Consider the following 25399-nt stretch of genomic DNA (forward strand, 5'->3'; position numbering starts at 1 on the left):
ACTGATTAACTGATGTAAGGGGGATCAGTTCTTGCATATATCAGTTCAGTTATGATGAGAATTGAACTGATAACAGCTTGAACTTATCAAATCAGTTTTATAAACAAAATTTAAGCAGTTAAATACACAAGATATGTTTATGGATGTTCGAAGACTTCAACTGCTCCTACGTCATCCCTTCTACCACCTCGGGTATGTTCCCCACTAGAAGACTTTGATTTATACAACACGTTGTATCAATCCACTCAGCTTAGGACTTACCCTACTGCCTAACTGAACTCATAGCCTAGACTGAAGGCAACACATTCCAACCAACACTTGTTTAACGTCTATATGTTAAAGACTACAGACACAAGTTTTACGTCTTTGTGCAAGACTCACTCAGCTAGTCAATAAGCTCAACTCTCTGTAAATGTGAGGGATGGTGTGTGTACGTGTGTGAGAATTGAATTATGAATACAACACGAAGGTATTCTCACTGTTTCTCAGTTGAACTTCACAACCTTCTTATTGTTGATGATCTTGATCTTGTATTTATAGAGACAATGAGACCGTACACCAAGAATCATCAAATATGAACGTTGCAGTTTGAATCAGTTCCTCGATATTTGTCTTGTACTTTCCGATAGCTTTTATGGAAGGTTTTGGCTTTAAGCACTGCTGCAACGTCTATTATTGTTATTTGACTGGACAAAAACTTTTCCTCAGTGCGCACTACTGGATTCCATTGAATAAGCTTGTCGTGTTCTGCAAACTGATTGATTCTTAACTGATGTTCTGAATTGGTCAGTTGAACTGATATTGAATTTGTTCGGTGAAATCAGTTGGACTCTTCATCAGCTGGCTGGGCTTCTGAAGGTCTTCTGCTAAACTGCCTACCAACTGGACAATCAGTTGAACTGGTCTTTGATATATCAGTTGAACTGGTTCAGTTTAGGCGATCAGTTGGCGCTTTTAGTTTGCGTCTCGATAGCTTAATTTTTGGCTCGATAACTGATCAATTCGAACTCTGATCAGTTCCAGTTTCTGCACACTTAGGTAAAATCATTAGAAACAAAATAAAAAGTTTTGTGAGCATCAAAATCAAGATTGCAAACATGAAATGTTCCAATAATTTCAAAGTTTTGGAATAAATCCTGCAAATAATTAATCTCGAACCTGAGTTCAGATTCATGTTATTTGAGAAAATTATCGTCCTCAAACATTTAATTACACTTTAATAATAAATTTGTATGTTTGAAATAATTTTAACTCGACTCTAATATCATTTTTTAGCCAGTAAAACCAATAATTAAATTAACACATAAAGGTATTTTCATCATTTTATGAATTTAAATAAAGTTTTTTTAACCTAAAAAATTAAGACAAATTTAAGTTTGAGATTGTAGATTTATATCAAATTTACCCAAATCTTAAACAAACCTCAACTATTTTTACAAATATATTGTAATTCCTCGGCGCAGTTGCACACAACCTAATCCTCTGTATCTGAAAAAGAATAACCTTCAAATTTCACAACATTCATCGAATTCTCCAACCATTATTACCCCGCGGTTTACAGGTTCCTGGAGGTGTCCGAATTACCGTATTCTCAATCAATCAATGTGTTCGCGTGCTTGTTAGCGGTTTGTATCAATTGCCCTTTTGTTTTGTTTTTATATATATATATTTTTCGTGGTTTTGCATTTTTATGGAGCATCATAATTTCAGTTAATGTGCTCTTTGATTTTTGCCAATCTTCTGCTGTGTGTTTGAGCTGAGCGTAAAATTGAAAGTCTCAACGTTTCTACAGTTTTAGGGTTTATTCGGTCGCCGCCCAAATACTGCTTTGTCTACAAGTTTCATATGCATTATTCTCAGCAACTGCCTTCTTTCCTTTTTTTTTTTTTTTTTTTTTTCACCCAGGACTATTAAAGAATTGTTGTTCTTTATGCCGACAGCTGACTAGCACATTCCTTTTTGCACTCGTATTCTTATGTATGTTTCAACCTACACTCAAACGTTTGAAGAATATCATTAATTTTTTATTAAATGCTTATGGATTTTGATTCATGTTTTCACCATTATTGTTGGCTATTACAAAATAAAAGCTAATATCACCCTATGATGTAGTTATATGTGTTTAGCTGCAAATTCGTGGTGCAATGTTGGAGCCCTTGCTAGAAACAAATATCTAAGCCCAAAGTCTCATTGTTTCTTTTTGCGACTTTTCAGGTTCATAAGTGCAGAGTATCTTGTTAATTGTGTGAAAACATGTCTTCTGGTCTCACAGAAGATTCTGGTCTCACAGAAGAGAAAATCGAGGAGCCCGAGTTTAGGTGGATTAAGAAAAAGGGCGTGGGGAGCAAAAATAAAAATGTACAGTTTTATGAATCATTTGTTTATGATGGCGAGGAATACCATTTATATGACTCCGTGTACATGTACAAGCAAGGCGAGCCTCCCTATATTGGAAAGCTTGTAAAAATTTGGGAATATTCTGAGGCAACAAAAAGGGTGAAGGTTCATTGGTTTTTCCGGCCCAGGGAAATTTCTAATCATCTAGGAGATACTGTAACGCTAGAGAACGAACTTTTTCTGGCCTCTGGTGATGGCGATGGTCTTGCGAATGTCAATCCTCTGGTATTTTCATATGAACTTTGTTTTTGTCTGAAATCTATACTAAATTATTGATTTTGGTCTATTAATTCCCTCATTTTTGTACTTCAATCGACATTTCCCTTGTTATACATATATATTTCATATTTTGTTTATGTGAGTGTGATATGATCCAATCACACAGTTAAAGATTTGAGTAAGTGGATTGTGGGATCACTCTTCAAGCGAGTTTTGAGACAAAGAATTGAAGAAAATAAGAAAATGAAACCACAGGGAAACTAGAACTCATTCATTTTTCTTATCTTCCAATTGTAACAACAAATTCATTTATGTAGACTCATCTTAACCAGTGGCGGCTTGCAAAACCAAGTACAAAAGTCAAAACTAATTACAAAGTTCGAATATAGAATAGAACTATAAACTATGTAGATAAGCTCTGGCAGTCAAACAACCGTATCATTCATTCTGATTTAAAACTACCATGTCATCAAAGTGGAGTGTGGAATAGAGATGGAATGAGTAGACAAGAGTCCAAATGTGGTAGTTTCAGGTGGATGTATCAGGTGATGAAGCAAAATCTTTTTTACACCAACAGGACTACACGAGTAGCAACAATAACAAAAACAATCTTCATGATCAAGGTGGGATCGGTATTTTAAGTAAACCTGCTTTAGTGTAGAGCTTGGAAATGACGTAAAGAATAAGATCGGACACGTGAAGAAAAGATTGTGTATCTTCAATAGTACAATCTTCAATAGTACGTGTGGTACTTATGTGCATCGGTTCTAACTCAAATAATTGGTGGACCTCAGATTTTTGCGACAAAGATTAAAGGTGTGGCAATGTCGCAATGACATAGAACACAACGCATTATCATTATCATCGTTCAATGTAATCGATTTTTGTTTGCACGTGGACTTCTTCTGTATAAGACATTCGAGTGACTTCATCTTCATGTTGTTTCAACGTGGTGCAATCATTGGACATTCAAGGGATAAAAGACTCAACAATTGGATTATAAATTGTAGATTTGACTGTGTTGGATCATAGATGAAAGTGTCGTTACTTGATTGGTTGTGTTGTTACTGATTGGGGTGCGCTTCTAACTGAACCCAATGAAGGACATTGAGTCCTAGTTTCGGTTTCTAAATCGTTTTCCTCTTATCGCTTCTTTGAAGCCATTAAGAAGCTTATTTATGGTTGTTCCTTGTCACTCAGTCCATCACATCTAAAATTGAGAATGAAATATTTTGCTCATTTCAATTTCTGTAAAGCCATGGGAAATTTATATGGAGTTCTGCTATGGACTGCAAATCATGCAAGTCCAAATAGATAGTTTCCAGATGTAAAATGTGATCCAATTTGTAGTTCTCTAAGTTGGTCATGCTCATCGATTACAATGGAGCTAGAACCTTTCATGTTGAGATTGGAATTGTGATTCCTCATTTACAAGTCATAGAACTGAAAAAAATTGTGAAGGTTTAGTGTGTTGAGATTTCAATTCCTTTGTGTAAGCTGATCAAAACTCTCAGGGAGGGGTTGGGAAAGAAATTCGTGTTGATATTTCACGTCCTTTGTGTAAGCCGATCGAAACTCTTGGGGAAGGGGTTGGAAATGAAATCAAAAGCAAACAATGTGTTGATTTCTTAAAAGTGATAAAAAAAACTCTCCTAGAATTCTATTTTTCCTTGAAGAGCAAATGCTCTCTTTCATTGCTACTATTGATCCCCTGCAGAGTGACATCATAATTATTCATTAGATTTGGCGGTCAATAGTGGATTCAAACGAGATTTCGTGTCCAGGTTTGGACTGCTATTTGGTTTTATGTTGGGGGTGGGGGCTTCTGAATTTTGGTAAGTTAATCCCCTGCAGTTGAGGAAGGAGTGGTATCCAAGTCTTTGGGTTAGATTTGGCGGTCAATAGTGAATTAGGTTTAGGCCACTGTTTGGTTTATGTTGGGGCTGTCATAGTTACTCGTTGGATGGGCAGGCTGCTGAACTTTTTTTCATCTTTATGTGAGCCCAAATGTGACGTGTCCATCCTGTCAACTAAACTCTACCCGTCAAAATTTGGCGAGTCAATAGCCAACATTAAATTTTTACCTTTGAAAATATTTGTTGTTTATTTTTAGTTTTGGCGTGAAGCAAATTTGATGACCTGCTCCGTCATAAAACTTGTTTCTATTTTGCACTTGATGTGTTTTTCATCACTTCTTTGACCCTCCAATGCATCTTGCCATAAAAGATGGGCCACATGAAATGTTATTTTGTTATTGGATGGCTATCATGCAAAACTGGTAGACAACTTCGATAGTCAGTAGAGTGATTACTATTTGAGGTGAAGAATATATAGTATTTCATAGTTATTCAAATTCCATAACTCTCCACCTATTTTTTTTGATAGAAAACTAACTTTATTATAATAGTGAAAAGTTTTACAATAGACGCGGATGAGTAATCCGCAAAAAGCGTTACAAGAGAAGTCCCTAAAGCACTACGCTATGACACTAGCCTCATGACCATACAAATTTTCAATCCCTAACTATGTCTGAACTCTGAAATACATAATAATTGTACTCTGGCAACTTTGTCGTCCAATTGGCGACTCTGAATTTTATTTCTTCCAGACTTCGTCCACGGACTCCGACACATCTTCAAATATTCTGTTATTTCTTTCCAACCATGTCGATTAAAACATGCAATGAATTATCATATACCAGAATCCGGAGAATCTTTTCGCTATGGGACACCCTGACTCCTTAATAAATAGATCTTGTGCCCTCCTCGGAAATGCCCACTGAAAACCCAGCTCTTTTAAAACTTTCGTCCAAATACCACTCGAGAATGAGCAATGTAGAAGTAGATGATCTTGATTCTCCTCTTGCTTTCGGCATAAACAACACCATTGCGGGCATAAAACGCAGTCCGGCCACCTTCTTTGCACCGAGTCGCATGTGGGCCGTTTTCCCAAGGCCATGATCCACGAAAAAATTTGAACCTTTTGTGGGACATGTACTTTCCAGATATTATGAAAATAGGAGAATAACGGGAAATTTGAGATCGGGAAGAAAGAGTTGTAAAAAGATCTAACATAAAACAACCCTGAAACGTCCCCCAACCAAACTCTAAAATCCTCGAAACCCACCTCCAGTCTGACTCTCTCTCAGACTCCTAAAAGATTAGTGAACTCACCTAACTCACCCTCGTTAAAATCTTTTCTAAACCTCACATCCCAAATGAAAGAAGAATTGACACTGCTATTGACAACATCTACCAAGTTGCAGATAGGTTTGTTGGTTGAAATGCAAATTTGGTACAAAGATGGAAATCGGTCTTTAAACGAGGCCCCCCTCCTAAACATCCTCTCAAAAACGAATGATATTACCCAGTTCCCTGATCAGTTGGTGAAAAGTCGGGTAAGAACGAGAGATAAATTTCTAAGGACTTCTGAATGCCGTTTTCTCCGCCAAACTCTCCACCTAGGTTCAATGTGTATTGTTTGGCCCTTGCTCTGGATGGAAGCCAATGCTTAACCCTTAGTACATCTCTTGCCTTGGACAGAAGCATAAGCCTTGGTGCACTAAAAGGCTCAATGCATATAAGTTCATACTTGAAATCCAAATTGAATTTAAAGGTGATATTCATTTTCTCTTGCACTCTTAATAAATATTTGTTTTGTTGTAGTTTGATGGTTGGCAAACTAGATACCAAATAAAGTGTGCATCCTTCAATAATGACCATTCCTCACTTTGCTCCTAGGCTTTATGATAATCTTGTATCTTGCATCTTCAATACAATAGCATCCATACAAAAGAGAATGACTATCATATGACACGAGCAACATATAGTGCTGATCTGTAGTGGGGAGTGCCTTCTATTTCACGCAAGCTGTATGGAGTGTTCGGTCTGCCTTTAAGCCTATTTTACATAAAGTATTGTTGGCTGTTGAAATGTTTGGGCTAACATCAGTAAAGAACTTTATGGAATAATTATACAAGGTTGATACTCATGCGGAATCTAAAGAATGGTTGCTATGTTATGAAGTAACTGCATCTATGTTGATATCGTGTTTTATTATTCTTTCAAGATTTAGGCTTATTCCATGCTTCAACTTAAGGGTACAATTGAATCCAAACTACATATGTAGTTTCAATCAATCAATTCTTAATTTATTGGGATTAGAATATGTTCAGTCTTTCATTTTTATATTCTTTTTTTCCCAAATATTTGATATATTTCCTAATTAGCTGCTTCTTATTTTTTTTGGAGGGTGAGTCTCCTGTTCCTATGTAACATATGGTTTTTTTAGGAAACAACAATGTATTAATATAAGTTTTTAATTACAAAAAGCGGATCAGAGGTCCACGCATGATATAGTAAGAACTGAGGTCATGTTAACATAATGTAAAACTCCAATCCCTATACAAATATGAGACCGAAAATAATTTAAACTCGACTGTCTTCGCACAAAACCTTAAATTTAATCTTGTTCTAGCACTCTTAAAACGAATCTTCTTGATTATAAAAAAATCCTCCTATTCCTCACCAACAAAATAGACCAACATAAAAAATGAACCTCCAGAACCCAAAAATTATTCCCTTTCTTCCTCGATTAAAACCAAGATCTGCTATGAATAAAACCTAAGTTGATGTCGAAAATACCCAAACTAGGCCGAACTCCGCCAAAGCTTGGACCAATGCGAGGACATAAAAGCGCATTGAATGAGCAAGTGATCATGGGCTCCATCTCTTGCCAACATATCGTACACCACCTTGGACAAAGGAAACAATTAGGGTACTTTTTTTGCATCATCTCGTACGGTAATTTTCCAAGCACTGCAATCTACGAGAACACTTGAACATTGGACGGAATTGGTGTTTTCCAAATGATTTGATAAAGAGGAAATGATTGGAAACTATTAACTGAGAAAAAAGATTCGAAGAAGGGTTTGATAGAAAACAACCCGAAGAATCCCTAACCCACTTCCTCATGTCATCAGATCCCTCGATCAAACTTATCCTATCCAAGAATTCTAACAATAGGCTTAAATCGTTCACCTCCTCATCCCTCAAAGCCCACCAAAAGTGCAAATTCCAAGAGTGGTTGGAAAGATAAGATGTGGAATCGGAGCGCAGAAAGTGCGAAATAGGCTGATTTTGTGCCGTAGAAATCTGGAATAAAGTCGGAAAAAGATCCTGAAAAAAAGAATCCCCCCATGGTGAGTTTCATTTTGTGGCGAATTTATTTCGTGTTGTAGGAGGCTGGCTGTGATGGTTGATTGTAGGGAGTCAAAACTTCAGGATGGATTTTATTGCAATTGATTTTTTCTTGCTGGAGTCTATTTGGGAGATTGGATTTTTATGATAATTACTTAACTTTATGGTGAACTTAACTGGGGCGAGTGACCAGGGATTTACTTCAAAAGCATTCTAAAAAGAATATTTATGTATTTCACTTGTGTAATTTGAATAGATGCCATTTCAGCTATACATTCTTGTGAAATTATTGACACTTTACTGCAATAGCTGTAAATATAGATATGGCATTCTAATCATGCAGGTTTACTATGTCAATATGGTACTAGGTCATGAAGGAATTTGGATTTCAATGTGTAGCAGGGGAAAAAGTAACGAAATTGTGGGAGGCCAATTATACGGGAGGAAGAGGAGAAAAAATTCAAAAAATTATGGAAGATAGTAATATCAGCACATATTTTGGAATTGTCAAAATAAAGAAATAAATGATTGAAGATATACAAGGATGCAAGGTATACAAGTAAACCAAATATTGGCCCGTAGTTATTTAAGGTGCAAGGCTGCAAGGTGAGGCGCATGCCTTGTTTAGATAAGGTGCACATGCATGATTTTTAAAATTTGTGCATATAAAATTTTACTGCCATCTTACATTGTGATAGAAATATATTTTACGAAGGATGTTGATTCCTTCCTCCTCTTCTTTGATAAGATGACATGCAGTAGATATTCTCTTGGTCGCCTTTGTTGTAGTTATAATCAAATTCTACATCAAATATTCATTTATATCGTCTATGTCATTCAATGGAATGAGATCAATAGTGTCACACATACTTGTTAAGCAACTCAAACATTTTCTCTCATGCTCGACCTGTCAACAATTCTGTAAACACGCTTTCTCTTCGACCATTTACCAAAATTGACCCAAGTCTTTTTTTTATGTGTGCACCAATCAGCCAATAGAGTTCTTTTAACTTAACTTGCTCATGGTCTTTAAATATTAGTTTTACATGCTTAAACTCCCTTTTCAAGTAAGTTATCCCAACTTCATGGCAAGTAAGAGGATCCATTCCAGAACGAAATTGCCCCAATCCAATAGCTTCAATTAGTGGTCCAAAAGCTATCACAATCCACTGCATCAAATGGAGCGTCTGCATCCTACATTCTTTTAACAAATTTTTGCACCAAATATTTCTAGATTTCTTGTTAATTTCATCAAATTGCTTTCTTTCTTTTTCCTTCATTGCTCCTTGATTTCATTAACTTCTTGTGTGAGGTATAAATCTATCAGGCTGGTTTGTATTGGCTATCTTTTTTAAAGTTAGGCAGAAGACTGTGATTTTAAGTATATGAAATTGACAGAGGTCATTTTCCTAACATCTTCTACAACATCCAATACTTTTATTGTTTGGCAACTTTAATCAAAGTGAGACGTGGCATCTGTTTGGTTCGTCATTCTTTCTTCTCTACCATAAAACCTTTAGTTTCTTCTTTGACATGTTCTAGTCATTTAGAACAAACTTCTGCATTTCTTTGGCCTCCAACATCATGCTGCATGTGTAGATAAATTTCCGTTTGTTATCTTTTGCCATAGAAATTGCATTTCACAGTATTGATATTTTTAGGATCAATCAATGTCCCATGGTTTAATGCTGGATGATTCTGAAGAGCTTAGTTTCAGAAGTTGATATTATTATTGACATCACAAAATAGTATATAGTGGGTTTAGATTGATTTTAGAATTGAGATTTTATTAATTGAGACTGTGCAACCTGGTTCTAAATTTGTAATGTTTCGAACTATGCGCAAATAACAAATATCTTGAATTGACGAAGGAGGAGATCCAACTGATATACTAAGAAATCATAGTCTCTTGACAGAGAATTTTAATAGAGAAGGAGAAGAGAAGAGTGGTGACCGTAGAAGAGGCTGACAGAGGAGGCTGGAATTAGGAGAGGAGTTTTTAGGGTGATTTTGGATCGGGCCATGATCTGTTTTAATATAAACAAAAAAGCATCTGGGTTGTGCTTTGAGATTTTTTACCATAGAAACAAAGCAGGCTGTGGTTTATTTTATTGCTAAAGGTGGTCTTTTGGCATGACTTGCGCTCATGAAAGGCATGTGCCTAGGAGCGCCTTTCGGAAGGGCTGTGTCCAGTAGGTATCCTGGGCATGGGCCGCTCTGGTAGCCTCCAACGCCTTGGCATGGTCAGTGTGTGCCCTATACCACTATGATTGGGTTGCACTTTGGGCACAACTGGTCAGATCTGAAAGAAATTCCATGCAGTTTTTCATTAATCAGATTGCAAGCTGTATTAGCTTAACCAATGACTGACTGGTCAGATCTGAAAGAAATTCCATGTAGTTTTCATTAATCAGATTGCAAGCTGTATTAGCTTAAACCAATGACTGTACAATGTTAATATTAGACATCTAAGTGGGTGGTTTTAATTTGTGTTTTCCGTTAAATGAGTTAGAAGGATGTCTTATCCTTTCATTGTATATTATAAAATTAGGTACGAATTTCCTAATTTTAATAAATAACAATGTTTAATGTAGATTTCTGAAGATGTTATCGGTAATCTAACCCTCGTTTTCTAATCTATTTGGTCTCTCTTTTTGCTTTAGTTTTCGGTTTTTTGTGAGTTCAGATGCAGTGAATTAATTTTATTCATATTGAATAAATTATTCAAAAAATAATTAGATGTGATGAGAAGTTAGATTGTGTTTACTTGGTAGGATAAGATTATGTATGGATAAATAATATTGGAATTATTGAAATGATTTGATATGATAGAGAATATTGATGAATAAATAATAATATATTTGGTATGATAGATCAACTTTAGGATAAATGATTAGATGTAATAGTGAATAATTATGCCCCTTCATATCTGGTTTACTGCAAGATGTAAAACAAGGAGGGTAAACTTGTTATTATACATTCTTGTCAAAGAACTTATTTAAATAAAGACTAAAAATCACTCCAAATTGAAAGATTCAGAATAAAATAAAACAGTGTATTAATATGAGCCCAACATTTATCAAGGATTTTTCATTTGGTAACTAAACGTAATAAGATAAGACGACAAAACAATCCAGATGAAATCTTGGAACCACACACAACCTTAGATTATTATATTTGCATTGTTGCTGGGGTTGATGGTTTTTGAGGTGGATTCTTATCAAGATGGGACATAAAGTATGGTGAGGTTTTTAGGATCATGCGAGTGGAAAGATGGCAAGGTTGTTCGCAGGGTTGCGAGGAGCTTTTATGCATTCAGAGATCTTTCTCTACCCTTTTACCCTTCAAATTTTACTCTTGAATTCCTATGTGGTTTCCTTGACGGATTGTGGTCTCATAGTTATTTAGGACGCAAGGCGCAGTAAAGCGCTAGGGTACCGTGGAGCCTGAGGCGCAAGGCGAAACACACACTTTATCGAAGTAAACATTTGACATAAATTTTAAAATTCAATATATATATATATATATATATATATATAAAGGGATTTATATTATAAATCTATATTATTACATAAATTAAATATTTTTCTCAAAGATAACAAACATTATAAATAAAAATTTATTAATAGATAATGTAGCGTAAATCTTAACAAAAAAAAAATTAATCATATAAAATTCCTTTGTAAGTCATCAATTCGTAGTATATTAAGGGGAAAAAACTTTAAATATCTAAATTATCAAATTCCTTTCATCCCTCTCAACTATATAATCATCATCTTCCATAACCATGATGAGTCATGAGTGTAGAAGAAATTAGGGTAAAAGTTTGTACAGAAGATTACAGTATCATCTAAATCATCAAATGTTTCTTATATTTATTAACTATATCATGATCATCATATCATAGGAGGAAAATGACAGTAAAAGTTTGCATAGAAGACTTCTGAACTTTCTGATTAAAAATTTCTTGGATAAACGAGTGACAACAGAGTTCTTTTATCATTAAATAGTCACGAGCTTTGCTAATTTAGCTTCGAAATTGGTTTAGCTCGAGTTAATTTTTATTTACTTACAAAATATCAGCTCATTTCTTTAAAGCGCACGCTTTTGTGCATCTCGGATGCCTCGCACTTAGGCAGAGGCGCACGCTTTAAGCGCGCTTGTTTCAAGTGCTGCGTCTGGGTTTATAACTCTGTGTTGTCTAGATGTGATTGCTTGAGTTCTCCATTTCTTCACATCTTATTTGATTGAAAATGGTTCCTTTATAATTGTGTGATCTTCTAGTAATCAGGTCCTTTTGAACGAAACCTTGTGTAACTTCAGTTTATGCTTCTGTGATATTGTCATCAATCTACTCAATTGTGAATTGACTTGGGAAGCTGCCATGTCTCCATTAATAAAAACAGGAAGCAATTGCTGGCAAGTGCAACGTTATCTGTATTTCAAGGGACAGGAGAAATCGACAACCTACTGCAGAAGAGCTTCAAATGGCCAATTATGTTTACTACCGAAGTTTTGATGTTAAAAGCCTGACAATATCAGACCAGTTAAATGATACTGTTGGTGGGATTCAAGGTTGTTTTCTATCATGTTGATTTTATGTGTTTGAAACTCTAGATGCATGTTTCTCTTTGGTTGGAATTTTTCATGTATTTTTAAAATTAAAATCACTCACGCCTTTGTCTTGTCATTGTTGTCACAGTCAAGTTTGTATTTAACAGTAAAGAGAGCTTCAAGACTATTGAAGTTACTGCAGGTGGAGAAATACCGATGCTTGCAGGTAAAAACACACCTGAACAATTGAAAAATCTGACGCCTGATGAAAACTCTGATCATACAGTGGAAAAAAAAGAGGTTAGAGATGTGAAACGACTGCAGACTAAAAGGGAAAGTTTACATGGGGAGACAAAAGGTGTATCATCGAGTAAAGAAGCAGCATCTGGAGGATCTTATTTGGATGCTCGTGTAAATTCTAGTAAAGATGAAGAGGCAATGGAGACTGATGAGAAGCTAAAGGTTTTGGGTTCAAAAGATGTTGGGTGCAAGGTGAAACCACTTGTCATTCAGGCTCAGTTTGAAGAGGGTATGAAATCTGCGAGAAAATCAGGTGATATAGATGAAAAACCTTCAAAGAGGGTGAGAATTGATGACATGGTCACATTAGCAAAGGACCAATGCACAAATGGGGTGCAGAATTCTACTGTTCCTAGAAATGATGCAATGTCTCCGGTGACTCGGGTTGTTTCCTCTAATACACAAGCAAAAGTTGAACTCGATGACAGCTTTGTTGGGCCGGGAAACGAGGATTCAAAACTGGCTGGAAAATCACTTAAAGGTTCGATTGAAATGATGAATCCACTTTTAAAGACGGATGCTTATTCATCCAACAAAAAATCGAGTGTTGGACATGATGTGGATCATGAGAAGAGTTTTGTCGGAAACACAAATGATTCAACAATGACAAAAGATTTGCGTCCGTCGGTAGAAAAGTCTTTAAGGATAGCAAAATTGAACGATTCCCCCGAAAATAATAAGGATAAGAGCTCTCCCAAATCCATCAAAATTAAAAGGCCGACTAGTGAAATTAAGCAATCTCCAAGTGAAATGAAGAAGTCAAATACTCATGTGCCTATGAAGGAGGATAAGAATAAATCAAGACTTCCTAAAACCTTGGGTAAGCTTGACTTCAACTCTTCTAAAGACGATCAATTTCAATCTATGAGCAAGTCTCCTTATGGCAACTCATATAAATCATCAATTGCATTAGATAAAGGCAAAGATCGGAAAGTTGATGGCCAAATATTTGAAGCAACTAGAAGACCAATTGCCGTAAGTTGAGCTTCGAGCATTCTTATGTTTTTTGAACTTTTTTTAAACTTAATAGTTTATCTTCACATGGAGCTTCAATTGAGATAATAAAAAATAGATTGTTCTCATCCTAATCCACATGATGACCTATAATAGCTAAATTAATGGTCTTTATGTTGAATAAGATGGAGCACTTGGATGATTGAGATTTCATATTGCAAAGTTCAAACTTTTGGTCGACAATTGGAACTTCGATTTTAGATTAACGATGTTATCAAAGATTGCTACCTAGGTGGAAGACGCATGCAAGCACTACCTTTATTCCTTTAATCGGTTTGGGCTCTAGCACTCTTGAAGGTGAGTCCCGCTTTGCACCTTCGTGGAAGGCAATAGGCACAAGAAAAGTGCACCTTTCCCAAAAAAAAACCCAATTTAGATTTATTCATGCTACATGTTACCAGTAATTTGATAATTTGCATAAACATGATTGAGACACGATGCTATAGCATCCTCTCCACTTTTTTCATTCACTTTATTGAGTATACACACTTACAACACATTTTCCCAACAAGTAGAAGTAAAAGATACACGACATGAACCTTTTTGAACACCTTTATATTTTAACTAAAAAATGTTGTCAAAAATCTAGATTTGGTTCTACCTAATAAATTTTTCGCCTCCCACTTTTATCCGTCCACATTCCTACCTTTATCTTGCCACAACCTTTGTAATTGTTGTGGATTACGCCGAAGCGACGACAATCATGATGATAATATAGTATCAAAACTTGCGGAATAAAACAATAAAAAAACACAAAGATTTAAGTGGTTAACCCAATATAGGCTACGTCCACGAAGCTATTGCAAATGTTTAATAACAAGGAGAAATTTTATAGAGTTTACAACAAAACACTCAATATCTCACAATATCAACTCGAGTATAACCGAGACAATATTTTCTCTAACTCACACATGAGAACCTCCCGACACTCGAGAAATAAATCATTTTTTTCTTATGTTTTGTTATCTCGATTTACAATGCTTAGAAAGCTTGAATGAGTTATCTAGCAAATGAGCCCCACACACACACACACACACACACATATATAGCAAATTTCTCAAGCGTGAAAGCCAAGTGTAAATTCAAAATTTGCTAGCCACCATTTGGACGGACGTTCGTATTTGAGTACACACGTGAACATGTACACAATTTTCTTGCCTACGATTTTGGTAAAAAAAACACATGTCCAAATCTTAACAATTCTCCTACTTGAAAACTTAGATTTCAATCACGTCTTCACACCATCAATGCAGTAGCTCATACCCCCTCCTCCCGGTTTATAGATGGAGTCCAACTGAAGTCGAACACAACTTCAGTTTTTCATTTATCACATCCTTTTAAGCATATCGGTTGGATTCATATATCCAGGAATCTTCTCAAGCATCAAAATTCCAATCACCCGATCTTCTAAGATCTTCATTTCAAGGATTTGCTTTGCAGCACCCAAATCCTTCATCGCCAATTATTTATTGATTTTATCTATCTCTTTTAGACAAATTCCTGTTATTAACATATCATCTACATATAGTAGTAGTATGATATAAGAACCATCAAACTTCACATAACAGTTATCAGCCTGACATCTCATGAAACCATTATTACTCTTGAATCCATTAAACTTCATGTACCAATGTCTTGGAACTTGTTTGAGACCATACAAGCTCTCACGAAGTTTGCACACCATTTTCTCTTCCTCTCGTACTTCAAATTCTTGTGATTGCTTCATTTCTTCATCTAGCTCACCATGAAGAAACACCATCCTTATATCTAACCGTTCCAAATGTAGATCTTCTATTGTCACTAATCCAAGTACAATGCTGATAGTGGTTAACTTCATCATCAGAGAGAAAATCTCAGTGTAATAATGACGTCCTTTTTCACTTTTTACAACAAGTATTGCCTTGTACCGCATTCTATTATCGTGTTTTAACCGGTACACCCGCTTGTTCTATAAAACTTTTTTACCTCCCGGAAGTCCTGACAACTCGCACGCTGATTGGATGACAGTGAATCCATCACACCTTCCGCGTTCTAACCAAGAAAATATTTTTTGTGACTCACACAAGAGAATCTCCCAACACTCAAGAAAAAATTCATTTTATTATTTTTTCTTTTCTCAATTTGTAATGCTTAAAAAATCTTGGATGTGTTATTTAGCAAATGAGGTTTGTATATAGCAAATTCCTCAAATGTGAAAGCCAAATGTAAATTCAAACTTTTCTAGCCACCATTTGGACGCATGGACGGCACATGTGAACATGGACACAGTTCTTGCCTACAATTTTGTTCAAAAAAACACATGTCCAAATCTTAATAATAACCATAAAAAACCGCTGGCATACTTGGTTTGGTGTGGTATAACAACAAGCGGAGCTGACTCATGCCGCCGATTGAGCACAAATGTTAAGCGAAGGAGCGTCAACACCATAGTTATTAAAAGCCCACTAGGCGTGCCCATAGTCTCAAGGTTCGACTCATGGCACTAGTTGAGCACAAATGTGAAGTGAAGGAGGGTCAACAACATAGTGATTAAAAGCCCGCTAGGCGTGCCCATAGTCTCAAGGTTCGTCTATCCTTGCCTTTGTACCTAGGTAAGCACAATCCTTTAGTGAAGCCCGCACATTTACCACAAAGCCCAAGTCTTGGTGCACCTTAAAGGTTCAAGGCCACTTCTATGTGTGCTTTCAATGTAGAGATCGTAAATCTACGATGTAGTGCAAGACAATGAACATCTATTTTCTCTTAGTAATAAACTTTGTTTTATTGTTTCTTTACAACTAAATATTGCATTATATATGGTGATATATGATGAAATTTTCGTCAGATACTTAGATTCTAGCATATCATTATTTAGAGTGCTTCATTTAATAGAGCGTGCACCTCTCCTCTTGTCTAAGCTCTATGATACATATAAATCCTGTTCTGCCTTGCGCTCCTCATAGCTATAGTTGAAACTATAGGTGAATTTTATTGTATGTTTAATTTGTGTGATACAATCTTTTTATAGGCTAAAGTACAAGAAACTCCTACCATAAATAAAGGGGTCACAAGCTGAAATGGGGAAGAAAATCATGACTAAATCGGGAAATTATATATTGTATCCCTCCTAGCTTTAGAAAGTAATTATTTACAGTTTTTTAGCACTAATGTATCCATAAATTAGGAAATTCTTCTACAGTCCTCAATTTGGTGAACACAAGTCTTCCATTCCTAGCTTGGTAATGATCTCTTGAAAGTTGATACTGTTGAGTCCCTTTTTGATAACATTTGGTAACTAACCTCCTGATGGTAACACTTCGAGTACAAATTAATCCACTTTCTAGCTTCTCTTTGATAAAACGTGTCTACCTTGTTTAGTTTGGTCATGTTGCACTGGGTTGTATGTAATGCACTAATGCTAATGGCTTGGCCTATGCCATGCAATTTTGAAGTCGTCCATTTTGATTTTCACCCCTAATAATTTGCAGATCTCCTGTGCCATTGCTCTAAATTTTAATTAGGCACTTGATTGTCCGATTCTGTTTCTTGCTTTGCCATGCCATTAGGCTGCCTCTTAGAAAAATACAATAACCTGAAGTAGACCTCTGATCCACTAGTTATCCTGTGTAGTCCACATTCGTGTAGGCTTCAAGAACGAGTTCTGAGTTTCTTTTGAACATTATTTTCGTTATGGGATAAGTCTTTAAGTTGTGAAGCTATAGACAGCTTGTAGGTGAATTAGGTTCATATACCGTTATCTCCTTTCTGAAGTTGAATCAGCTTGTCCTTTCCTTATGGATATAGACAGTCTTAATTGGGAATTTTAGCTATAGGAGATTGAATTAGGTTCATATACTGTTATCTCCTATCTGAAGTTGGATCGGTAGTTTGGACTTGCTTTGGATCCGGAATTAGATCGTTTTCCTCGCGTACACATGCTTATACCAAAAGTGATCTTAAAACGATTATTCTTCTTTGGAAACTCTGAGATTTAGATGAGCATCCAATGAACACACATTTGACATGATGTTTTCACGTAGTAGCATCCATACTTCTCTTCAGGCAAGTCCAATCTTTCTCCCCGAACCCTGGTTGTGAAATTCTCAGTAAGACCTATACAACGTGACTGACTTGAGGCATTTGCCTTATGGTCTTTGGCTTCCGAGTCTAAAATCAATCAATCAATCCGCAAGTACTTCATCAAAGACATGTAAACTAAGAGGTGATATAGATTTACCCGAGAGCACCATTGGATGAAAGCTTCTCACTTTACCCAATAAACTCCTCAACTTCTTTATTTTTTCACCATTGAATTTTTCATGTCCTTGTTTCTAATTTAGACTTGCTTGTGAAGCAATCCGAGCCTGTTGCGGTTTTGTTTTTGGCAATGAGCACACCTTAGTTCATCTCGGTTTTCTATTTTTCCATTCTTCAAGTTCGATGCTTGTTCTAACTTCTAAGGTAAGACTGTTGTTAGTTACTAGTGGTTATGAGAGCGTCCACTGGTTGAGAGTCAAGCATGATCACTTGACAACTTTCTTAGCCTTTGTAAATGAAATTGTTTCATTGAGAGATGGTATTTAAGCTTTGCCTAAAATTTGAACCCTCACTTGATCAAACTCAGGGTTTAGACTTGCAAGAAATTTTGTGAACCTTTTAATGAAGTTTTAAATTGCAACCACACGTCCTTGCATTCCATTTGCAAGGGGTTTTATGCCCGATTTAAAAAAACATGGTTTTGAATGCTCGTTGATATTTTTTTTTTATAATAAGAAACGTTATTTTATTAATGAAATGATAAGAACAAATTACATCAGCGGACTAGTGGTCCACTACATCATGAAGTACATAGGACAAATGTTGTTTTAATGATACACAAAAGCCCAATCGCGCAATATATCTAATATCGAGATATTATTGAAGTCATCATGAGTGCCGGTCCACATAGCTAATGTGTGATTGATTTTTTCCCAACAAAGTTCCCTAGTTTCTTCCTTGTCATAAAAAATTCTTCTATTTCTTTCCAGTCATACTATCCAGCATATGCAATGAACCACGACTTGCCAAAAAATTCTTCCCCTCTTGCCAGTTAGCTGTCCTAAATCCATAGAAAATAAATCTCATGTTGACTTCGGTGTCACCCAAACCAAACCAAGCTCTTGCAAAGCTGTAGCCCACAATCCGGTCGTGAATGGACAATGGATGAGCATATGATCCTGAGTTTCTGCTTCATTTCTACACAACACACCAATTTGGGCAAATAGCAATTGAGGGCCATCTTTTTTGCATCATCTCCGAGGTCGGTAGCTTATCTTGAGTCGCTGTCCATGAAAACTGAAACTCTTTTGGAACCGAAACCTTCCAAATTTGATTGAATAGAGGAAAAACTGGAAAACGAGTATGAGGAAAAAAAGACTCGAAGAATCATTTGACCGAAAAAACCAGAAGAATCCCCTCTCCCCACCCGGAAATAATCTACCCCTTCAATCAATCTAGTGCCCTCTAACACACCTAATAACTCGGACATCTGAAAAAGCTCTACATCTTTGACTGCCCTTCTAAAATGGAAGTCCCATGATTGAGTAGACGATGCATTATCAAAATGGACAAAGTGAGAAATAGGCAAATTATGAGCAGCTGATAATTGAAATAAAGCTGGAAAAAGTTCTTTGAAAGAAGAATTCCCCCACCACCTATCTTCCCAAAATCTCGACTTGTTACCTCCTCTCACCTCAATAGAGACACACTGCTGAAAAGTCGGGTATATTCGGGAAATAAACTTCCAAGGGCACCTGAACGTAACGTTTCTTGCCAACCCCGCATCCCACCCATTATCTTGTAAACCATATATTCTTACAATAACTTTCTTCCACAATGTCCCATCTTCCGCACAAAATCTCCACCACCACTTGCCCAACATGGTCTTGTTTCTCAAGCCCAACACCCAATCCACCTTTTTCCTTAGGTTTGCACACATGCTCTCACGCGACCAAGTGGCTATGCACATCTCCATCCGCTCCATCCCAAAGAAAATTTCTTGAAATCCTCTCCATCAACTCTGCTATACCTTTAGGCACCCTAAAAAGAGACATGTAATATATTGGAATTGCATTTAAAACCGATGATATCAATGTTAATCTTCCAAAAAAGCTTTTTCCAACTTGCCAATTTTTTCGACATCTAGCCATAGTGGGTTCTCAAAACGATGCTTTTACCGGATTTCCACCTAAAGGCATTCCCAAATACCTAATTGGCCAAATCTCCTTACCACATCCAATTTCTTGTGCCAACAGTTCAACTTCTCTTTGTTCACAGTGGATACCCAAGAGAGTACTTTTTTCCCAGTTAATTTTTAATCCAGACATATGACAAAATGATCTCACAACTTGAACCAAAAACCTGATATGTTCCTCATTCCTCACAAAGAATAGTGTGTCGTCCGCAAACTGAACGTGGGATATCTCTATTTTGTCTCTACCAACCTCGATCCCCTTTATAAAATAATGCCCGTTGATTTCACAATGGGGGTTTTTCGCTTTTTGAATTTTTTCAGGGGTGCTGATGCAATATGCCCTATATTTTTCTTCTTAGTCATCACATTTTGTTGAGGCGCATAATAATAGCCCCAGAATGTTATTCAAATATTCATTTCCAGTTGTCACTTCAAAACACTATTACTTTTTAAATTGAATTTCAATCATGAATTATACCTTGCACAATATTTTTTTCTGTAAGAATTTACATAGCATGAACTTCCCCCAAGGACATCGTGCATTTATGGCTGGAATTTTGGGGCTTCTGAAAAAGCTGAATTTTGAGGCTCATTGAGTTGGGCTTACTGAGCTTCCAAGCTCCAAGACAGAAATTGCAGCGCTAGTCCTGTCACTTACAGAAGGATCATGGTAACACCTCTCTTAAAGAGAATTGTGACAACACTAGTGCTGCTGCAAAGGTTTATTGGCTACACCACCATATTGTAGCCAAAGAGAAATGGAATTGCAACTATACGTTTTTGTCACGAGGGTTCCATGGCTACACCACCGTCACGGTCTTAGAGCTTCTAGTTTCAAGGATTCTGCAGCTACTGCACCACCGTTGCTGCAAACCCTGTTATTTATTTATTTATTAATTATTAATTTTTAATTTTTAATTTGTTTACGGAGGGATATCGAGCCATGACTCTAATATCCTGTTGACCCAGGAATAATAAACGTGGAGAGAAAACGTAGAGCAAGAGCTAGAGAAATTATTTGCTGCTTATTATTTTTTCAACTCTATTGATAATTAGGGTGCAATGCATCTAATCATATACAGTTCTTGACTAAGGATATAAATAATCCTATGGAATTTCATAAAATATCTGTATTTCTATTTACAATAGATATTCTTATTTTTCTGCAGTGTTTCATATTTGTGTACAATTTCATCTTGTTTACAGTTAAATACAAATGTTGATTGTATCTCCAATGGTTTCAGTGTTATTGATCCCTAATGGGCATTGATTATTACTTCTGGTGCTGAGTATTTTGATTTTCTGATACCTTTTACCAGAATTTCGATAAAATGTTGGTTGTGTATGTTCGTGGAATGATTTTAAATAATTACTGTGTATTGGGCATATATTATTTTGCTTTTGCTTCTATGATTTGAAATTTCTAATTGTTTTTCCTAAAGTTGTGGTCGAATGTTGCTTGGGTATTTTCAGAGGGGTGATCTTATAAGATAATGTATCAGATATTCTCTGCTTAGCTGTTGGTGAAAAACCTACTTAATTTCAATTATGATGTTTATTCAAGTAAGATAACTAATCTTGGAATGCAGCATCTTGTTTTTCTACACCGCCATAGAATGAGTACACTCGGTCTTGACAGCAGACTCAAACTTCCAACTGAAACACAACAATACAACACAATCAGTGAAGATGAGTTGAAGATAGTTATTCTCACCTACTTGCTTGCTTATGCATTTAATCGTATGTAGGGATAGAATTTTATGTTTTTAGCAATTTGTGAGTGATAACTGATACATGATTCGTACAGTACATTTTATTTTCATTCGTAGTCAAAACTGACGAGATATTCACCTTGTGCCTGTCATGTAAAAGATTTTGCAGTATATCTTGTCTCAGAGGCAGTTGCAATTTTGTTTTGGTAAGTTTCTCCTCTAATGCTAGATGATTTGGTTTTTGCAGGAAAAGAGCAAGTGGTTTAAAGAACTGGTGAGTTCTACGACATGTGCCTTGAGCTTCATTTGTTATATTTTTATACAATGATGAGTAGAAATATTCTATTGGTTTTCAATGGAATGTTTATTCTTTATTTTTGCGCTTTGATAGTGCTCAGGGGACATGTTTGGGATGGGCAACTGTAAAAATTTCATAATGTTTTGTTTTTTGGTTCTCCGGTGATTAGTTTCAGGTGTGGGCTTTATATAGTCTTATATCTGATTTCATGTTGGCAATTAGTATCTTAAATTGTTTTCCCCGTTAAACATTGTGTACCTGAGCATTGATCTGCTATGTGTAGTCTCTGTGAAAAATAACAAATATCAGTGTCAAAAAATAAACTAAAAAATCGAATATCAGGATTTCTCTTCCTTTTATTTACGAATTAAGCTAAAAAAATTTAAATCCCTTCAGATACCTTGAGATATGTTACTCGCTGTCTAGATACTTCTCTAGTTTTATGATTATGTTAGATGTCTACCACCACTTCAGTCTATTCTTCATGCTGCTTACAGCCTTGGGAGCAGAGAATGAAGACTTCTCATGATGAAGGGACACTAGTTTTGTTCCAGAATTTGGATCCAGAATTTACTTCAGGGGAAGTGGAGGTAAGATCATTACCTATTTTTAATGAATCTCTATATTTTCCAACTCCGTGCTTTCTTGCTTGTTGGCTTATATTATTAGGTCGTTTTTACTTCTTAAATTCAATAAGGCACTTCATAGATGCTTTGAACTGGTTGTTTGTGTCAAATGCTTACTTGTTTTCCATCTTTCATTTTTATCAATAAGTATCCTCTCTTTATCTAGTTTCATTTGTGGAGTTTGAATTGAATTTCAATTACCGATGCCTTTAGAGAAATAAATAAGCATTAAATTTTTTGTTACCCTTAACATCCGATGTCTTTTTGTTTTGGGAGGGGGTGGGTGGGGCTCTTTTGACTCTTAAATGTCAGATAACAGGTGGGTTGAGTGCCATTACAAGGGATTTTTCTGCGTCTTTATCTGCTTTTGGGTTATCATTCTTAAGTAGTCTCTGATGTGATTAATGAATGGTGTTACTTCAGGATATTGTTTTTCATGCATTTGAGGAAATTTGTGCAGCAAGAATGGTGCAGCATACTGCTATTTCTAATCCACACTATGGTATGTAGGTAAATTAGAATTGGTATGACTTCAGTAAGTAGAGTTTTGTTATTTCTGAGTTCTTATTCGTTAATTGTAAATAAGGTGAAGCTAATTTTTTGACTGGCTCCTTTTTTCTTTCTTTTGGTTTTACTGCCTTTTTTGGTCCCCATCTCATTTTTTTTTTGTCTCAAGAATGATCGTGTTAGTTTTGTTTTGTCTTTCTATTGAATAATTTTCAGGTCAAGCTTTTGCTATATTTAAAACAAGGGAAGCTGCAGAGAGAATTGTTAAAGAACTTGATGACGGTTGCTTGATGCTACCAAACAACAGGTATGCTAAAAATTTAATCTTCTCTTAAGAAAGCATGTTGATCTTGGGTTCACAAAGTTTTGTAGAAATGTTTAATGTCACAAGACTCATAACTGATATTTTTTTCTTTGAAGTGCATAGCCAATTAGTCTAGCAGATACTGCACATTTTTCTGAACTTTTCTGCATAGTTTACCATAGTGAATTACAATTTCCCCTAGCTGTTATTCTATGTCTATGAGTACAGTTGGTCCATAGAAAGCTCTGATGATCATGGAAAAAATGTTTAGATCTCCTGTCACTAGGAAGTGCATACCTGAGTACTATTCTTTCTACAGGCCGCTGATAGGTGGCATTGCTGTTCTTCCCAACTTATCTGAAAAGCATACGACATTTGTTGGTCATTTTGCTATTGACAAAGTTAGACGTCAAGTGCAGAGGGATATGGTGCTCTCTCTCCCCTCACGCATATCAAATAATTTTAGTACATTATTGTTGCGTGACTTGTGTTACGCATGGTGCTCTTAGACAACTCTGAAATTCCTTTTATTCCTATGTCCTTTTTTGCACTGCCCAGAAAGAAGCTGTATCTACTTCTCATTACTCCCAGACTAACACGATTGAATATGAGATGGCTATGTCTTGGTGCTTACTACAATCGAAAGCTGATAGATGGTGGATCAAGCTTTATGAGGTGCGTGAAAGAAGTTGAGTCGATCCTGCTGAATCTAGCGAATGTTTTGTTCAGTACATTTCAATTGAAAATTCTATGTATATTGCTGTGTTTTTATCAGCAGCAAAATGTTAATTTAAAGAAACTGACAAGTGATCTCAAGTCGAAATGAACATCAGCTTCGAAGCAGTGTCGTTTTGGTTAGTAATTCCACCTTTCAAGTTCTCAACTCTTGGTCTGAAAATATTATTCTCTTATTCTTGGATCTTGGTGCACTCCTTTTCTCTTGAGATACACGTGCAGAAACAAAAGTGTTCTGTAGTTCTTGTGCATACACAACATACCTGATCAAGAAGTTTCTTGTTTTTATTCATCTAGAACACATAAAGTGAAGATGTCCATGTTTTATTTCTTCGTAATTCAGGTGAGAGCCGTGGCTAATCTCCTGTGCAAACCGGAAGAAGGCCAGATTATGTGGCTCTGCCTTGTCTAGCAACACCGATAGGGTATTGCCTTTACTGGTTGTTTAGAGAGTTGCCGAAGACTGTTGTGCATTTTAAAAAGATATTGGTAGAATCTATGTAATTGTTAACTCGTTCTGCAATATCTCAAGGTTTGCAAAAGAGTTGCATTTTGGAATAGAGATTCAACTAGTACTCAATTTATCATCCATGTTGCATGTTTTCTGGATATAGACAAAAATACAGATACAATATGATTCATGCACGGGAGCAATCAAAAGATTAGGTTCTCATATGGAAACTTTAACCTGGCTACAGAAATCAGTCAATCAGTACACTATCAATTTCCCAAGTCTAATTTCAGCAATATTCTCTAGTATTTATCTGAGTCCTGTAGTCCATAGCAAGTCAATATATTCCTTGGCATTTTGATTTTAATCTTTTATCTTTATCTGTGTAGTTTAATTTCCAATAACATGTAGTTCTTAGTTTGATAATGCTGTGAATCTTCTACGTGTGCCACAAGATGTCCGATCAAATTCGCATCAGTTTATTCGATGTAATTCATATAACATCCAAGCACTCAATTTGTTTCCAGTGTCGCAAGTCCGACGAAGATTTTAAACATGATTCTCGTGGAGAGGGATTAGCAATTACGGTCTACCAAAATTTAGTGGATTCAAATGTTTTTACATTTAATCTCTGATGTTTTTATTTATCGTTCTCAAGGAAAATAAGTGAATAATTATTAAAATTTTGATATACAGCATATTGGTTATGTTCCTATTCAAGTAATTTGCTTTCATTTTGATAAGTAGTACCCTTACATTTTTAAGAAGTTTCCTTGATTTATAGTCGTCATAATTTTGCCTCAACTTAGTACATGCAGTGCATAATTAATTTATTTAGTTGGGGAGAAGATTCTTAAATTTGGTTTTAAATTA

The 25399-nt window shown here is 35.9% G+C and overlaps 1 protein-coding gene across 3 annotated transcripts; it reads left to right on the forward strand.

Moving 5' to 3' along the window:
• Positions 1–1427: 1427 nt before the first annotated feature.
• On the forward strand, positions 1428–25013 carry LOC142526823 (protein ANTI-SILENCING 1). Of its 3 annotated transcripts, none has more exons than XM_075631438.1 (13): positions 1428–1625; positions 2215–2622; positions 12221–12389; positions 12517–13488; positions 13582–13643; positions 21853–21879; positions 22401–22493; positions 22953–23031; positions 23253–23343; positions 23660–23768; positions 23899–24015; positions 24116–24194; positions 24419–25013. In XM_075631438.1, the coding sequence occupies exons 2-12, from the start codon at positions 2254–2256 to the stop codon at positions 24164–24166; spliced, it is 2139 nt and encodes a 712-aa protein (XP_075487553.1). In that variant the 5' UTR covers positions 1428–1625; positions 2215–2253; the 3' UTR covers positions 24167–24194; positions 24419–25013. The 3 variants fall into 3 exon arrangements, with proteins under 3 accessions (XP_075487553.1, XP_075487555.1, XP_075487554.1); XM_075631440.1 differs by having other exon boundaries at positions 24119–24194; XM_075631439.1 differs by lacking the exon at positions 1428–1625 and having other exon boundaries at positions 1686–2622.
• Positions 25014–25399: the final 386 nt, after the last annotated feature.

The sequence above is a fragment of the Primulina tabacum genome, chromosome 15 (genome assembly GCF_025594145.1).
Source record: "Primulina tabacum isolate GXHZ01 chromosome 15, ASM2559414v2, whole genome shotgun sequence".
In the NCBI taxonomy this organism is placed as follows: Eukaryota; Viridiplantae; Streptophyta; class Magnoliopsida; order Lamiales; family Gesneriaceae; genus Primulina; species Primulina tabacum.

Bases quoted from the DNA above. Each gene is read 5' to 3' on its own strand.
- LOC142526823 (XM_075631438.1), top strand. From the start codon at position 2,254: ATGTCTTCTGGTCTCACAGAAGATTCTGGTCTCACAGAAGAGAAAATC. The intron at 2,623-12,220 runs GTATTTTCATAT...TAATAAAAACAG, and splicing joins TTGCGAATGTCAATCCTCTG to GAAGCAATTGCTGGCAAGTG. The intron at 23,344-23,659 runs GTATGCTAAAAA...TTCTTTCTACAG, and splicing joins TTGATGCTACCAAACAACAG to GCCGCTGATAGGTGGCATTG.